The following is an 18,597-nucleotide window of genomic DNA, read 5'->3' on the forward strand; positions in this document are numbered from 1 at the left end:
GTAACACGCAGAAACAAGTATGTGAACAATTACGTTCATGACGCAAGATTAAACAGCAAGTACATCTCCGGCCTCATGCTAACCTTTCGCCCTCACTGTCAGTTTCATCACTTTTACTCTCTCAACACTTATTTTTCTAACAAACTGCTTTTAGCTTTTGAGTAAATTCCCCCAAAATATTGCTCAAAGCTCTGAGCTGTTTTCTCCTCACGTGCTGTTTAAACTCAAAGTATTGTTTGCAGTAAAAAGCACCAGACTGGTTCCGTATTTTGAGCTAATTTAATGTGTTTTCACAGCAGCTTTAAGACACGTGAGACGCATTGAAACAGGAAACAGCTCTACAGCTGTGTCGAGTGTCAGGGGTGGATCACAACAGGGAAACCTTCCCCCTTTTTTTTCCTTTCACCAGCTTCTCGTCTTTTCCACAAACTGCCAAATGTATCGTACGAGAGCTTAAAGGTGGGACTCGTGGGTGTCAGAGAGGGGTCCAGGTTAGCACGTCGCTTTCACATCTCGTCCCCGTCAGGAATCGTTCAGCCCACATGTATAAAAGATGAACTGTATGCATAGAGATTCTTTTCTGTTCCGTTCTTTTAATAATGAAGAGTTATTTTTGGAGTCATTGGTATAAAAGTTTTAACAAACAGAAGATCATATTTTTGATAGGACATAGGCTACATTCGTTGTGCAGTTTGTGCAGCACGTTCCTTGAGTCACTTAGAGGAGAAGAATCAAACTTTTTTTTTTGTCATGAGGTGGAAAATATCTCAAACATGCAAAGCTTAAAGATCAACGTGGAAGTAAAGGTGTAGATATCTAAAGACAGAAGCCAGCCATCGAATCTCACCTGCTCGAAAGCTTCTGTTCAAATATTGAACCAATAAATGAGCTTTCTAATTTGTAAAGCAGAGACATTTGATTTTAAAGTCTGACATAATCAACACCACAAAGTGATTTCTCCTGGAGACGCGCCGTCTTTGGGTCGCGTGTTTTGTCCTAATAAAACATCCATCGGTGGATTTGCTCAAAGCTCTGTGCTGATGTCAAATCAAGCAGTTCATAAATGTTTAAGTAACATTTTCTTCCACACTATGCTGTAGTCAAAAGCAGATATAAGGATATTTGCAGTGTTTGTTATTAGGGGTGGGACAGAATATCGATACGTCCTGACTCGTGCAATACAAATATCGACGATTTAATTTACAACTATTTGGCGTTTCTGACTCTTGATATCCTGATGTATCATTATATGATTGTCTTGCGATATATCAATTATCACAGAATCGCGATATTATCGTTACCGCGGGCCACGTGTCGTATCGTGAGTTCCCTGCGATTCCCAGTCAGCGATTATAATCTCTCCTGTAAAGACGGCTCTTATAACAAAAGCTTATTTTATCTTCATTTATTGTTTCAAGCATCCGTTTCCCACAAGAGCAGTTAAAGTTATTCATATATTCATTCATAAACGCTGCTTATAACTACATTATAGAGTGTAATAAAAGAGTTATTGAACTATACACCAACCAAGCTGTCGGAAGACGTCCCCCTGTATGTTAATGATTGTCCCATTTGTTCTGGTAGTTTATTGAGCTGCCCAAGTAAACACAAGCGGCCTGTCTGAGGGGAGCCCTGAACCCGAACGGGGGCAAAGTTCACAGACTTCACACATGGACGTTTCTCTGCCGCTGATCGAGCGCTGAGAACACTGATGTTCATGTTTCCATCCATGCTGTCCGCCTGTCATGTTTTGGAAGGTAAATTATTTTCTTTCTCGGATGATTAAAACGACGATCCGCTTCGTCAACATGAGAAGTTCTTTTATGCTTTCTGATTCTGTTTCTGACGTGTTGCTTTGTGTAAATCATCTATTTATTCATAAGCACCAGCTTTATTTGGTGAACCTGGTATCTGGGTCCTGATCGGTTTCTGAATAGCTCATGTATTTAAAGAATAAAATGAGTTTTATGAAAAAACGTTCTCTCTGTTTTTACTTGTCATGCTATATATAACCTACACCGATCAGCCATAACATTATGACCACCTGTCTAATATTGTGTAGCTCCCCTTTAACAGCCAAAACAGCCCTGACCCATCGAGCGTGGACTCCACCAGACCTCTGAAGGTGTGCTGAGGTATCTGGCACCAAGACGTGAGCAGCAGATCCTTTAAGTCCTGTAAGCTCGAGGTGGGGCCTCCATGGATCGGACTTGTTTGTCCAGCACATCCCACAGACGCGCGATTGGTTTGAGATCTGGGGAATTTGGAGGCCAAGTCAACACCTTGAACTCGTCGTCGTGTTCCTCAAACCATTCCTGAAACACTTCTGCAGGGCGCATTATCCTGCTCAGAGAGGACACTGCCATTAATTTCCATGAACGGGTTAACTTGGTCTGTTACAATGTTCAGGTAGGTGGTACGTGTCAAAGAAACATCCACATGAACGGCAAGACCCGAGGTTTCCCAGCAGAACATTGCCCAAAGCTTCACACTGCCTCCGCCGGCTCGCCTTCTTCCCATAGTGCATCCTGGTGCCACTAGCGAAGCACTCGGCCTCCTTCTTCCATCGCTCCGTGGTCCAGTTCTGATGATCACGTGTCCATTGTAGGCGCTTTCAGCGGTGGACAGGAGCCAGCATGGGCACCCTGTTCTGACACCTCAGAATCAGAATCAGCAGTTTGACCTACAGTAGCTCGTTGGATCGGACCACACGGGTCAGCCTTCACTCCCCGCGTGCATCAGTGAGCCATGACCCACTACTTGTGGTAGGTACTGACCACTGCAGACCATGAACGCCCCACAAGAGCTGCAGTTCCTGAGATGCTCTGACCCAGTCGTCGAGCCGTCACAGTTTGGCCTTTGTCAAAGTCGCTCACATTCTCACCCATTTTTTCACGTCAACACGTCAACTTCAATCCATCATGTTCACTGTGCTACCTGACACTGACAGGAGCCGTCGTAATGAGATAATCAATGTTCACTTCACCTGTCAGTGGTCATAATGTTACGGCTGATCTGTGTATAAAACCCTGTAAATAATGCTATAAAAAGAGCACAGATAAGACATGTCTGAATTAAAACAGAGCTAGAGTTACCTTTTATTCTTTTTTAAAGAAAAGTGTGAGTGTAGTAATAAAGTTACAACTACAGTGTAACAAGACGAGGTCGAAACCGTCACTCAGTCAGTCACATACAGACCCGTGTGTCGGGCTGACCCCCGCAGGCAGCCAAAAACTTGAAATAACTGAATACGACTAATCTTTCTTTTTCCCTGCTTGGTTCTGACAAACATAATTTACCAGGTGACTGTGTGTGTGTCTTAATAAGCGCCTTCAGGTAAGGGAAGTAAGGCCTCATCATGTGTGTGTATGTGTGTTTGTTTAAGCGACCTTCTGGGGACACCGACTACAGACCTGTTAATTGGGGACAGCTTATCCAATTGGGGACGAAGGTCATGTCCCCGTTTGGTAAAAAGCTAATTTTTGGGTCAGCGGTTAGGTAAAGGTTGAGGTTAGGGGTATGGTAGGTGTCCAGGAGATGATTTTAAGTTTATGTAACGTCCCCAGAAGTGACCTGTGTAAACCGGTGTGTGTGTGTGTGTGTGTGTGTGTGTGTGTGGGGAGGCGTGGCTTTCCCTCGTCTACCTGTTTTTCCCTCCAGAGCAGCTCATTCACACTCAAACTTCTGTTGGAGCAACACGACGGCACAGACATGAGCGGGCGAGTTGGAGATTTGAGCCCAAAGCAGGAGGAGATCTTAACCGAGGTAAATCAGTTATCTGATGATTCCACTTTTATTGATAATGTGCACCTGTGATCGGGACCTCAGGCTGTTTTTGCACACAGCTGCAGCTATGGTTGCTCTTGTTGTAGTAACACACTGATCCTATGGTAACTTCTGCTCTCTGTGGGGTGTTTGTAGGAGCTTTTATTTTGAGGGAGCTATTTGCTTTTCATTATACTCTGGTTTACTTTTTACCTGATACTCAAACTGATACCTAAACTTATTTAACTATTATAACTCGGTAAGTTAAGCTTCAGGGGTTTCAGATTACAGAGCAGTGTCAGAGATTAAACCTTTTTGATTTAAAATAAGTGTTTGTTCATCTTGTGACGTTTAAGAATCAAAGGTGTAAAATCATTCAAAACCACAACCACTGAAACTAAACTATAAATACATTTTAAATAGTTTTCATCTTAAAATGAGGATAATCTTACTCCAACTCAACCAGATACTTTATTGTGTTTTATTCTTTAAATAGTAATAATCCAATAATATCTAATATATGATTATATAACGCTCTGAATGGGCTCACTTTATGCAACACATTTTCATGCTAAGTATTGTATTAATATGTGACTAAACTTAAATTTTTCTCTGCGTACTAATTACAACACTGGGTATCCATGGCAACAGTATCACTATACATCCAGAATGTACTTTATAATTACTTAAAGATTCCACTACAAGTTAAGAGTAGGTCACAGTAACAAAACATTAGCGGTTCATTAGATTAGCTTAGCACAAAGACGGCCGTCGTGTGCCGAGCAGTTCCCTTAGCTCGTAGCGGTGACCTGCGGGTCGTCTTTCGGCGTCTGTCACTTCATCAGTCTTTGCAGAAGAGCTGCACAATACATCCCAATTTCATTGTTATAAGCATTAACAGTAAACACATCAGAAAGGCATGAATTTAAAGCAGTGAATAAGACCGTGCTGTCTCGCTCAGTCTGCGTGAATCTGACCTGTTAGAAGGAGGCCTGGGTGTAATGGTCACACTTTCACACCATTTTGATTCAATCAGATGAAGCCCAATCTAACTGTCAGCTACACTCAGATCATTGGTGTTTATTTCGTGGTGAAAAAGAGCTTTTGGATTCAGGCTGAGTAAAACATACGGAACAGCAGATAGACGTGGAAAATAAGAGTTATCGTTAATATGCATTCTTTAATATTTGTTTATTTATCACACTTATATCCTAATCGCACAGTTTTGTCATCCTGTGCAGGCTTATTTTGCACAGATGAAATAAATAAGCCATAACATCTTAGATGTTTAGAGGTCGGAGGTTTCTTTCATTTAATTGCGCAAGGCTAACTATTTCCCTTAGCTTCTAGTCCTAATGCTAAGCTAAGCTAACCAGTTGATGGCTGTAGCTTTATATTTAGCATATACACATAAGAATGGTATTAATTTCTTATCGTATTGCTCTGCTCCTGATTTTCTGCCTCCAGTTTCGGGGGAGAATCCAGGACATCCTCCCCAACCTGCCTGCACAGCATGACCACTACCTCCTGCGGTGGCTCAGAGGTGAGACCCGCGGCCCCGCACACACACACACTGAAACCTGCACACGCTGCATGTTAGTCTCTCTGAGGGCATGATGCTGGCGAAACATCAATCACACACCTGTCTGGGTATGAGGTGACTTCTTTAATCAAGATAGTGAAGAGCCAGCGGGAAAACTGCCAAAGATTTACAGATGAGATAGAGAAGAATGGAGGCTGCAGTAAAAGAGGAAAATATTGTACTTTTCTCTCTGTACTGCTTCTGACAGCTGTAGTTACTACTTAATTAGCCTTAATGATTACTGATTACATTAAAATATCATGTAAGAAGCTTAGGGAATACAATGCATTCATACTGAACAATGGTTTGCGACCAAAACTGTCTTGAATTGTCTGTTGTCGTGTTTCAGATGTCTCTAAGCTACGCTCCACTAAAGAGACATTTCACCTCTAAAATTCTCACATGGTTCCATTTAAATTGTTGCTTTGAGTCAAAAGAAGTCATGTCTGAAAACGTCTTTCACTACTGCCGGAGTTAAACTTACCACCTGATGAAAGGGAAACATGATAGTTAGCTTTCCTCTGACAGAAACAAAACGCCGGCTGTGTATTGGCTGGCGTTATTCAACATGTTTCAGATGCCTGTGGGCGTTAACGCCTGAGGCTACACTCTCTCTCTAGTAAACTCTGTGACATTTAAAGCTGGTTAAACAAACCTGTTTCTGTGTTTTTACACTTGACACCACAGTCAGTTTCAGTGCAGGACTGTGGGGAAATACCAGAGCTGGAGACTTAAGTATCGACACCTGTCAGAGGGAGACGGGGTTCGATACTTGAGCTCAGAGACATCACAGGAAAACAGTGTATTGATCCCCCATTACTTGTTGAAAAGATACAAATGCACAGGAAATACTGACAATAATAAAGCACAATAATAATGATTATAATAATAAGTATATAAACACTTTGCACATTTAATTTATTGATAACTGGATCAGTTTTGCGCAGACGGTGTGTAGCATATTGATATGACAAAGTGAAACATTGCACACAGAATGGATTAGGTGATCAATATGTAGAAAGAAATATAAAGTATGAACATATACCATAATAATTCACTACAGTAGATATGCATCCCCGGGGGGACATTGTGGCGTTACAGTTGCTCTGATAGTCAAGTTTATTTATAGAGCACATTTAAAACAACGGTTGACCAAAGTGCTGTACCGACTTAAACACAATATTAATTAAAATAACCAATATAAATAAAATGAACAATAAATACGAGTAAAAAATGGTTGCGATGAACACAAGCTCAACTTGAATTAAAAGCGAATGCAAAGCGGAGGGTCTTAAGCAAGGATTTAGAACTTTGGCCGTTCTGATGTCAACAAGTCGACTGTCCCACAGGTAAGGAGCAGCCACCACACAGGCTCTGTCTCCTCCGGGTTTGAGCCTGGATCTTGGAGCATCCAAGAACATCTGACGTGTTGACCTGATACAGAGAGAAGCATGAAGAAATATAAATAGAACTAATAATATTTGCATCATATGTACAAGAAAATAAGTATAGTAAGTATAACAATGTTTAAGCCCCTATTTTTAATTTATAACCACAATATTAAATCATATTGTAGTTATAAACACAACAAAACTGTTTATTAATTTATGTTTTTGTCAACAATTCTAACGTCTCCTACAAAGACGGTTTTCATATCTTATTACACGGCTGTGTTTAATACTTGAATCTGATTGGTTATTTACAGCATTCTGAGGTCTGCTAGACCGTTGCTATGAAGAACAGACCGTTGCTAGGGAAGCAGATCTAATCACAGAATCTGGAAGACTACCTGCAATCATATCAATCTGCTGGAAGAAGTCTGTTAATCTGACGTTAGTTTGTTTACAGTAAAGAGACAAAAACAGTGGAGAGACAGATTGTGGGGAAAACACTATTACAAGGCCAATATACATACATTGATACAGCTAGCTTAAATATACATGTCAATAAACACACAATAGAAACTTGATTAAATTAGGAGAGGCCTTTCTGATATGTCGCACAGTCCAGATGAAATAGCTACAAAACATGTTATCCTTTTAACAACAATTCACTTACTCGTTCTTCTCTACATCTGTATTAACTAAAACCACCTAAAAGGCCAGTAAACATAATATCACTGCCTTCACCTCAATTTAAATGAACTCGTCTCTCCTTTGTTGCCCCTTTCATGATGAAGGACCCCGCCCAAATCACTTGTGGTCTCATGAAACTGATACCTGAAAAGTCGGTCAGATGATTATTAGCATTACTAAAGGGAGCGAGGTGTGTCGGCCTGCTCTCATTAAACTCAGTCTTAGTTATTCAGGAAGTGTGATATGATAGTCTATTGAGTCGTGATTAAAACCGAGGGGTTTTGTTGAAACTGTTTCAGAGAGGTGTTGATTCAAGATACCAGTAAGTTATATTGTAGGTGTATTCCAGGACTGTTGCATTGAGCTGCATCCCTTTAAGCTAGCTGCACCTCATGAAATAGTTCATGCACCTTTTAAAAGAGTATTTAGACATTTATATATGCTTTCTCTTATTCCTGCTTACACTTATATGAGTACATTGATGCCCCTTCAATGTCTGTACACTAAATATGAAGCTACATCCAGCAGCCAGTTACATTAGCTTAGCATAAAGACTGGAAACAGCTAGCCTTACTCCATCCAAAAGCACCAGAATAAATAGTAAAGCAAATTACCCCCATATAAATTAATTAAAGACAGTTCCAGACTAGCTGTTAAGTGTCTTCATGCTAAGCTAAGCTAAGTGCCTTCATACTTTAGGTTCATATTTAGCTCAGCATAAAAACAAACACCTAGCCAAGCTCTGTCCAAATGTCACAAAAGAAATAGTAGAGCACAAAAAACCCATATTGATAAGTTTTAAGTGAAGCCAAGCTAACTGTTTTATGTCTTTATGCTAAGCTAAGTGCCTTCATACTTTAGCTTAATATTTAACAGACAATGGCATTAGACTGCATCAGTTTTGGCTAGCTGTTGACCTAATAAACTGGGAAGTAAATGTAGCCTAGTTATTATAAGCGTGTGTTGACTTTTTGTGAACTATACACATTTGGTTACCAAACCGTCACAAATTGATACCATGCTGATATATATTAAGCTAAAGCCAGCAGCCGCAAGCTTAGCTTAGCATAAAAACTTTAAGCAGCTAGCTAAGCTCTGTCCAAATGTGACAAAAGAAATGGTCCAGCAAAAAACTCCCATATTGATTAGTTTTAGACAAAGCCAAGCTAGCTGTGTGTCTTTATGCTAAGCTAACTAGCTCCTCACTCATTTAAAAAACAGACTTAAGAGTGGCTTCAGACTGCATCAGTTTAGTCAACAGTATCTAATAAACTGGCAACCGTCTGTATCTTATCAAAGGACTATTTTGACATTTTGTTAAATGCGCTAATTTGGTTTCTTAACAAGAGTTAGATCAAAAGATTTATATCAGTCTCATATCTGTACATGAACAAAAGGCTACAGTGTGTCCACTGTTAGCCTAGCTTAGCATAAAAAGTGGAAACAGCTAGCCGAATTTTGTCCAAAGGTAACAAAAGAAAGCACATAACCCCCCTAATTAATAAGATAGTTAGCCGGGCTTGCTATTTCCAGTCTTTGACACACTTCCCATTTGAATTTCCAACCCTTCTCCTGGTTAATTAGTAATTTCTTCTTTGTAACATTTCTCTGAACTTGTGGCCATGAAAGCAAATGCTATAGTATTTACTCAGCCATGAAGGTTACCTCAAACCAGTGGTCTTATCCTATTGTAAATGTTTGTTTAACGCTGTGCAAAGTTAGACTATATTCAAGCTGCAGATAGTGGGAATGAATGTACTTTTCTTTTAACTAAGCCTGGCTTATATAACCTCAACGGCTTATAAGACAGCTGATGGGAAGTTTACGTCTGCAGAAAAAGTACAAATTAAATCCTCAGAGTCTCATGTCTCATTAGAGAGTTTTTCTTTCCATAATAATATTATCAGAATCATTTCAGCATTTAGTACCTCTGCTGTTATTGAAGTGTTAGTGACAGGACATCCAGGAGCATGTGTCTGTTTAGTTGTCCATAGTTCAGCAAGGTTTGAATCAATAGCAGACTCTGTGTCTGCAGTCCAATATTTGCTTTTGCTTTTAACCTTGGCCAGGATAAAAAAAACAGCCAAACTGTGTCAGCTTTTCTTTTTTACTATTAACAGAGGTTGTTAGTGTAGATTAGAACTGGGGCAGTATTTACAAATTGTTAATGATTAGCAATGGAAAAGTAGGATATAGATACGAGTAGCACTCTCATATGAAATATATTTCCCATTTTTTTATTTCTTTATGCCACTTACCCAGAAAACGGCTAATTTAATCTTTGACACTTTTTTGATCAAATGAAAATCATAATTCAAAATCAAATGTTTGTAAAATTTTCAGGTTATTATTTAAATCACCACCATGTATAGACACAGTGATGTCATCAACAAAAATAGTAAATTTGCTTAATCCAATTTTTTGTTTCTTGTAATATTATAGAAATAGTGTAGAAAATTAAAGGGTCCTAAGCTGCTGCCCTGCGGGACACCATCCTTGATGGACCAGCCTTGTAATCAACCACTAAGCTAGTGCATCGCAACCAATGTAGCACAGAACAATTTAAACTAGTAATGCTTTGAATTTCATGTTTCACATATTGTCATAATGCATAATTATTTTATTGATCAGTGGACCCAGATCATTTATATCTGATGTATCCCCAAAACAGAAATACTCTAATACCCCTCCGTGGACACTTACTATTAGGTAGAATTTAAACACATTTAATAATGAGAAAGTTGATAGTATTGTTGAAGTTTAGTGTCTTTTTCAGTAAGTTTGGTTAAGTTTGCATACGTGTAAATCACTACCTTTGGAGAGGCTCAAATTGGACATTTCAAACTTTTATCATCTATTCCTCGAGATGTATCATGTACAGTGGTGTTGGAGCCAGATTGATAGTTTTAAATTAAGAAAGGAAGAATTATAAGAATAATATTTGGTTAAATTACCATAATTTGAATGATTGAATATTATTGTTATTATTGGTTTAACTCTGGTTACTTACCTGTGTTTGATAATTTAGGAGATATAAATTTACCTGATCTCTGTGTGTGTGTGTGTGTGTGTGTGTGTGTGTGTGTCGTATTCGCTCCTCCTGGATCCAGCGTCCGGAGCACGCTGACAGGTGGCTTTAAAGTATGTGTGTGTTCTGTCTGACTGTTGGGGGTTAGATGGCGGAGTGCAACAGTTTTCCCTCACCTGACCTCAGGTGGCTGAAAAGTTTGATAGCCAAATTAAGTGGAGTACAAGAAGTGTAAAAGTGGCATGAAAAGTAAAATACAGGTACCCTAAACTTTGACTTAAATGACTTGTGGGTAAGATATAGGGAGCTCTATCAGCACACATTTGATTTAATATTCATATGTATGTTTTTATTGGTGTGTAAACACCTGAAAAAGAATCATTGTGAGCTTTATGATATACAGAGAGAGCAGGTCCTTGTGCACAGAGTCCGCCATGTTGCACTGCCATGTTTCTACTGTAGCCCAGCCTGCTCAAACCTAACACTGGCTCTAAATCAGACCTTCAGCAAACAAGGGGTTCATGCTTGGAGGGTAGTTAGTAAAGTTATCAATTGTTTGCAGTCTTTACTGTCCACACTAGAGACCTGTTAATCCTGCACTGGTCCTTTAAGTATGTTTGTTTAGTTCCAATACTGCTGATGTGAAATCTGTGCAATGCTCCTTTAAATCTTATCGCTGCTTAACGTCTTTTTGCAGCCCGAAGCTTCAACGTTCTCAAATCTGAAGCCATGATTAGGAAGGTGAGGTCTTTTTCTGAATGCTTTACACGTTACATGTGATATTACTTCATGTACGAGGCTGCAGTATGTGGAGCTTTGTGATCAGTTTTCTAACCCCTGCACCTCTCTCTCTCTCTCTCTCTCTCTCTCTCTCCCTCTCTCTCTCTCTCTGCAGCACGTGGAGTTCAGGAGGAAGATGAACGTAGAGAGCATCATATCGGACTGGAAGCCTCCAGAGGTACGCATGCTTTGTTTGCCACCCATTGAATTGCTTCTGCTATCCTGGTCCTGCGTGTGCAGGTGTATGCTCCTGTGTCATGATAATGTTGATAATCATAATGAATCATCGTCTTCCTCAGGTGATTGAGAAGTACGTTTCTGGTGGGATGTGTGGATACGACAGAGAGGGGAGTCCCATCTGGTACGACGTCATCGGCCCCCTGGATCCTAAAGGTCTGCTGCTGTCAGCCACCAAACAGGACTTCCTGAAAACCAAGATCAGACACACGGAGGTCCTGCAGAGGGAGTGTCGGAGGCAGTCAGAGAAGGTTAGGAATAAATGCTTCCTCCTCATGTCTCCTTTCTTCTTCTCATAATTCAACTCCCCACCTTACCACTCTTGTTTCCTCTCCTGTCCTTCGTTGTCCTCTTGTGTCCTTTCCTACCCCTTTCTTTCGTTAACTATTCTCTCCTTTTCCCTTCTATCCTGTCCTCCCCTGACTTGTTCACTCTCCTCCCTCTGTGTCCACTTGTCTCCTCTCCTTTTGTTCCGTTTTTCTACCCTCTTTTTCTTTCCTTCTCCGCTTGTCTCCTCTCCTCTCTTCTACCTTAATTTCCTCTTGCCTCCCCGTCACTCTCATCTCATCCTCTCCTTACCAATTGTTTCCTCTTCTCTTCTCTTTCCTCCTTGACTCCTATCCTTCCCTTACTACCTCTGACCTCTCTTTTTGTCCACTTGTCTCCTCTCCTTTCATTGTCCTTCTTCTCCCCACCATTCCTCTCGTTCAATCTTCTCGTCTCGTCTACTCTCTCTCCCTCTCCTCCTTTCTCTTTTTACCCACCTCCTCTCCTTTACTGTCGATTTCTTCTCCCATTTGATCTTCTTTCATGTTCACTGGTCTCCTCCCTTCTCTTCTCATTGCCTTGTGTCCTCTCTTCACTTTGATTTCCTTCCCATCCCTCCTTTTCTTTCCTCTCGTGTTTCCTCCTCTCCTCTCCTTCTCGTTCTTATCCTTCTCTAAGTTCTCCTGAACCGTCTCCCTCTTCTGTCTCAGCTGGAGAAAAACATTGAAGCCATCACTCTGATCTACGACTGTGAGGGACTGGGACTCAAACACATCTGGAAACCTGCTATTGAGGCTTACGGAGAGGTTCGTCTGCTCCTCACCAAAGTCACCACGTTTCAATAAATTCATAACTTCATGATCTCTCCGTTCCTCTTGTGTAGATCCTCACCATGTTCGAAGAAAACTATCCAGAGGGGCTGAAACGAGTGTTTCTTATCAAAGGTACTTCAGTTTGTTTGGCATTGTTCGAGTTGGATCTGTGTTGTTGTGTTTTTCCTTCCTGATTTTCTGTCTTTGCTGCAGCTCCCAAAATGTTTCCAATGGCCTACAACTTAATCAAACACTTCCTGTGTGAGGAAACGAGACGTAAGATCATCATTTTAGGAGGTAAGAGAACTTTTTCTGTTATCACAGAGTTCAAACAAATAATCATACTAATACTAATAACTAGCTCCTTTCAAGAAACCCAGGTCGGTTTAGATGGGAGTTCAAACAAAACCAAATAAAGACAAGTACAGGGAAAGAACTGCAGGCTCTCTCCCTGAAGTCCCCAGGCAGGTGTGGGGAACGCTGAGCAGGCCCGAGGTCAGAGAGAGCCGTGTTGTGAGGCCAGGGCATGGAGGGATTTGTAGGTGAGAAGGAGGACCTCATCGGGAGCCAGTGAAGGTGCATGAGGGTGGGGGTGATGTGTAGCCGCACACACTCGAGCCTGTCCAGGGATTAGTCGGGAGGTGATGAAGGCACGCTCGAGGGTCTCTGCCCTGGAGTCAGGGTGATGAGCGGAGTCTTTAAAGGTGGTAGAATGTGGATGTTGTGACCTAGCCTCTGTTACAATACCCATACTTATATTCTTATTAGTATGCTAGCAAAAGATGTGAGGCCAGCATGTTATTGTGGCTTCTTTGACCCACAATCCTCTGCTCGGCGGAAGATAGCCCAGATCAACAACTTGCAAGATTGCTAAATGGCATTTTCTATCACCAAGCCAAAAATGTTTTTCAAACCTTATCTCAATCTCTACAGACAGCGACAGATGTCGCTCAGTTGGGTAGACGGGCGCTCAGTCCGTAGGGACTTGGGAACCAGTTCAAGTCCCAGTATGGACCAAGCGTTGAACTGGGCTGGTAGCTGGAGAGGTGCCAGCTCCTCTCCTGGGCTCCGTCGAGGTGTCCTTGAGCAAGGCACCGAATCCCCCACTGCTCGGGGCGCATGTCCATGTGCAGCCCCCTCACTCTGACATCTCTCCATCAGTGCACGTCCATGGAATCCTGTTTGTGTTGTTTGTGTAGCAGGTTTGTAGAAACCTGCCCCTCTGGGATAAATAAAGTCTCGCTTCTTCTTCTAAACAAAGGCGTCAAAATTTAAGTCGTGTGTCCAAACTATTTGCGTACTGCATGCAAAGCCCGTTCTGTTCTAGGCTATCAATCTACCGCCATGCTTTTAACTCTGTCCAGCACAGCTTTAAGCTTAATGCTAACATGCTAATATATTAGCACCGATATGGATATTAAGCAGGTATAATCTTCAACATATTCATCTTTTTATTTCATCATATAAACATGCGATATGTTGCTGATTTGCTAGCTCAGGATGATGGAATGTCCTTAGTTTCATAAACCAAAGTGTTGAAGGACAAATCTAAATGTTGACCTGATGATGGCCACATGAAGTTTTCGTAAACACAAACAGAAGCTCTATTTACATTCAGTACTATCACAAAAATGCAGTGAGTGAATCTTTCTTAATCTTGTAAAGAATTTCTCGACAATCCATCCAATAGTTCTTGGGAAAGTTCAGTTAAGCATTCTGCTATCAATGCTGGAAACACCACTCCTAGCTGTTTACCTGAAGTAAACATAACACTGTTTACAGGTAACTGGCAAGAAGTGCTGCGTAAACACATCGACCCAGAGCAGCTTCCTGTCGTGTACGGAGGAACCCTGACGGATCCTGATGGAGACCCTCGCTGCACAACAATGGTGAGATCACAGACGGACGATGGTGACAGACACGAGGGTGTCCCGTTTCTGAGCGACAGTGATTGAAATGTTTTGTGTTGTTGCAGATAAAGTACGGTGGTACAGTGCCCCGCTCGTACTACGTCCAGGACTCGGTGAAGATTCAGTACGACAACAGTGTGACCATCAGCCGCGGCTCCATCTTCCAGCTGGAGTATGACGTTAAAGCTCCCAGCAGCCACCTGAGGTACAACGCAAGCTAGTTAGCTTCAAATCTATTTTCTGTTTTCCCTCTTTAGCCGCTCATGCTTTATTGATTCTGTCAGTGCTGCAGCTTCAAATCCAGAAAAGTTTGATATTTGTTTGAGTAAACGTGGCCCCTGTTTCCTCCCAGGTGGCAGTTTGCCAGCGACGGAGCAGACATCGGCTTCGGAGTCTACAGACGGACCAAAGAGGGCGGCGGTCAGAAGGTGTCTGAGATGCTGCAGGTTCTTCCCAGCGAGCGCTACAACGCTCACCTGGTCCCTGAAGACAGCGGCCTCACCTGCCCCGAGCCCGGAGTCTGTGAGTCACCAAACAGCAGTTTAATCAGTTAAAGGATTGTTGGATTACAGGCTGCATCATTTCCTGTCAATCACTGTTGCATAGTCAGCCAATTTAAATCTGGGGCAGAAAGGGCACTAACATAAAAACCACCATAAATGGGGGTAACTGAGAAATAGAACAATGCCTTAAGTCCATATATCTACATGGGTTGTTAAATGAAAGCAAAAACACAGAACATGTCTGAAGCATTTGATTGGACACTGGATGGCTTACCTGCCTGTCTACCTGCGAGCACTCTCCCTGAGCCCTCGCAGTGCCTGAGCAAAGTCTTTCAAAAGCTAAAGCTAGCAAGCTAGTGGCGCTAAGGCTAAGGATGGTAGTTTGATGTCGATGTGCTGCGCTCCTCTTTCCAACGCTTTGTCGTGGACTCGTCCTGCACCGCGAGTGAGGCAGAGCGTGTTCGTGTGTTTGGAGGAGAGGCTGTGGCATCTCTAATGTAATCGTATATTTAACGTGGACTCCTGGAAACATATTTAACATAAATATGATCACAAGGGGGAGTTTGATTTCATCATAATCTTTAAAAGTAGTTTAACTGTTAAAATCTAATCTTGTTTGCTTTCTTGCAGAGAGTTAGACAAGAAGATTGATACCAATGTTTGTACACTAAATATGTCACTTCAGCCAGGTGACTAGTTGAATTAGCTTAGCTTAGCATTAAGCAAGTGGAAATGGCTAGCTTTGCTTTGTCTGAAAGTCATTAAACCCACCGAATGAACACGCTAAATCTTGTTTGTGTAACTCAGACATGAACTGATTTTTAAAAGAAGAATGATGTTGTTACATGTGGGACCAATCTTGGCTGATGAAACAAGTTTTTTATCATCACCATGAGATTCATATAAAACCAGGAAGTGATGCGTTCAGCCAAGAACAAGAAAGAAACTTCTACACTGTCAGATTAAACAAACAAGACAGTGAGCTTTAGAGGGCCTGGTAGGCTAGTTTTTGTTACCTCTAGACAGAGTCAGGCTAGCTGCCTCCCCCGTTTCCAGTCTTTATGCTAAGCTAAGCTAAGCAGGTGCTTGCTGTTTGTCCGTATTTAAAGGACAGACATGAGAGTGGTATCGACCTTCTCATCTAACACCCTGAAAGAAAGCAAACAAGCATCTTTGAAGGAATGAGTTGTCTCTTTAACACCCTGCAGGAAGCTAGCTGCTAATGGTCTGTCCTTCACTTTGTGCAGACGTGCTGTGTTTTGATAACAGCTACAGCATCCTGCATTCGAAGAGGGTGAGCTACAAAGTCGAGGTTCTTCCTCCTCCAGACGGACAGACGGCTGCAGTGAACAAGATGGGAGACAGACGACTGCAGTGAGCGAGATGGGAGACAGACGGCTGCAGTGAACGAGACGGGAGACAGACGACTGCAGTGAACGAGAGGAGAGACAGACGGCTGCAGTGAACGAGACGGGAGACGGACGGCTGCAGTGAACGAGACGGGAGACAGACTGCTGCAGTGAACGAGACGGGAGACAGACGGCTGCAGTGAACGAGACGGGAGACAGACGACTGCACTGAACGAGACGGGAGATAGACGGCTGCAGTGAACGAGACGAGAGACAGACGGCTGCAGTGAACGAGACGAGAGACAGACGGCTGCAGTGAACGAGACGGGAGACAGACGGCTGCAGTGAGCGAGATGGGAGACAGACGACTGCAGTGAACGAGAGGAGAGACAGACGGCTGCAGTGAGCGAGACGGGAGACAGACGACTGCAGTGATTATGTCTCCTTCAGAAAACCCTGACAAACTAACTTTGAATACAAGAATGCACCGTTACGTCACACTTTCTTTCATCCAGCTTCTCTCTACTCTCTCCATCTGCGTTGTTTCGTCTTTTGAGCTCCCTTTAAACTTATTACATGTTTCTACACAGCCAAGAAACTCCTTCACATTTCTCTTCACATGATGTTTAACAAATCAGCTTTTTCCTTAATCATCTAAAGTGATTTATTTAGTTTCTGCAGCATTTCAAACCAGAACCACTTGAACTTTTTAATGATGGATACATGTTGTTAAGCTAAATCATGTTTTTGTGATTTAAGTTTAAACTCTGAATCGTCCCAGAAAACTTGACTGAATTGTGTGTTTGACAGACGACAAACGAGCAAAGTTACTCTCTGAAGTCTTTGATCCAGTGGCGATCATGTTATTCGTATAATTAAGCTCTTCATGTTATTTTGGCCTTTATTGTCTCAGTCTGAGAATAACTGATAATGTGTTGAAATGAAAGATGTGCTATCTGAAAACTACGGAAGCCCTGAAGGCAAGTGAGAATTAAAACCTGGTGGAAACCAGAGGAAAAGTTTTTACAGGTGATTTTTTTTTTGCCGCATGAGGTGTTTGTTGTTGTAATACTCTTTTCTGCCACAAGAGGGTGAACCTGCACCACTGCCCCCATGCTATAAATGGGACTATAAGGACATGCAGCAGTGGTGCACTTCAGCCCCTTGTGGCCGAAAAGAGAACTACAACAACAAACACTTTTTATTAGCCACCTTTTTCACCTGCTTGAACAGTTTCCCACCTGGTTAACGGATGTTAATAAGAAGCTAAGACGGTTTATCTTTATATAAACGTTTCTTATTCATAAACACAGGTTTGATCAGACTTTGAAAACTGATTAACAGATTTTTTTCTCCCACTTCTCTCTGAGGGATTTCATAAATATTCCACATAAAATAATGAACTAAATAATTGTTTAATTTATAAAGAATCTTAACATGTAGTTTGTGTGTTGATGTAACTTGTAATAAAAGCAGAAATTGTGTATTAAACAGACACCGCTGGTTATTTACATTCCTGTACACGGCAGGATGATGGACACGTTACTCACAGGTATTCAGCATCTGTTTCTGCTGTATTTTACAGGTTCGTCGTACCTGTGGGTTAAAATCTGCACCTGAAGTTCAACATTTTGTTCAGGAAGAAGATAATACATAAACTGATCCACACTGACACTTCTTTTCTTAAATATTACACAAAAAGGCAAAAACACACCAAACAAGATGTTATAAGAAAGCATCAAAGGAAGCCGCAGTGCAGGTTATTGTGTCCTAACATTACTGTCAAATATTTTACATTTTAATTTTACTGTAGGTTAGCTGCATCCTCACCATGCACGTCTTAGTTTAAACCTATTGTCATTATTATTTTCAAACAAAGTCGGTGCACAACAATCATTAATGCTAGATTTAGCTAGAAGCTAATTACCGTCCGCAGGTTCCCACAGAACAATCACCAGACACTAAGAACATTAATTTACACGCAGCAATGTAACATCATTTCACCTACTATCATACAATCATTGATTAAGGCCTCTATGAGAATATCAGTAAGAACATTATTGTTCCAACATTAACAATTTGAGGCAGATCTGTTCTGCATAATTGCATTAAATTGTGTAAGTGTTATAAAGTGTGTATAATGTAATAATAATAAAATAATATACATTGATAAAACATTATAACATCGTATATCGACAGCAATAGTAGAACATAAAATATACTATAGTATTATATATTAAATAAAATAAATAATAGTTGATAAATGATTATTGTAAGTCATTTAATTTG

The 18,597-nt window shown here is 41.3% G+C and overlaps 1 protein-coding gene across 2 annotated transcripts; it reads left to right on the forward strand.

Moving 5' to 3' along the window:
- The first annotated feature begins 3,711 nt into the window (after positions 1–3,711).
- sec14l7 (SEC14-like lipid binding 7) lies at positions 3,712–17,699 on the forward strand. Of its 2 annotated transcripts, XM_069673166.1 has the most exons (12): positions 3,712–3,765; positions 5,233–5,308; positions 11,148–11,191; positions 11,346–11,408; positions 11,530–11,718; positions 12,445–12,540; positions 12,618–12,678; positions 12,760–12,843; positions 14,329–14,435; positions 14,522–14,661; positions 14,809–14,978; positions 16,207–17,699. In XM_069673166.1, the coding sequence occupies exons 1-12, from the start codon at positions 3,712–3,714 to the stop codon at positions 16,335–16,337; spliced, it is 1,215 nt and encodes a 404-aa protein (XP_069529267.1). In that variant the 3' UTR covers positions 16,338–17,699. The 2 variants fall into 2 exon arrangements, with proteins under 2 accessions (XP_069529267.1, XP_069529268.1); XM_069673167.1 differs by lacking the exons at positions 11,346–11,408; positions 11,530–11,718.
- Positions 17,700–18,597: the final 898 nt, after the last annotated feature.

Source organism: Semicossyphus pulcher, unplaced genomic scaffold (genome assembly GCF_022749685.1).
Source record: "Semicossyphus pulcher isolate SPU_LCO1_2020_fin unplaced genomic scaffold, fSemPul1.0.p SCAF_22, whole genome shotgun sequence".
Taxonomy (NCBI): Eukaryota; Metazoa; Chordata; class Actinopteri; order Labriformes; family Labridae; genus Semicossyphus; species Semicossyphus pulcher.

Bases quoted from the DNA above. Each gene is read 5' to 3' on its own strand.
- sec14l7 (XM_069673166.1), top strand. From the start codon at position 3,712: ATGAGCGGGCGAGTTGGAGATTTGAGCCCAAAGCAGGAGGAGATCTTA. The intron at 12,679-12,759 runs GTACTTCAGTTT...TCTTTGCTGCAG, and splicing joins ACGAGTGTTTCTTATCAAAG to CTCCCAAAATGTTTCCAATG. The intron at 12,844-14,328 runs GTAAGAGAACTT...CACTGTTTACAG, and splicing joins TAAGATCATCATTTTAGGAG to GTAACTGGCAAGAAGTGCTG.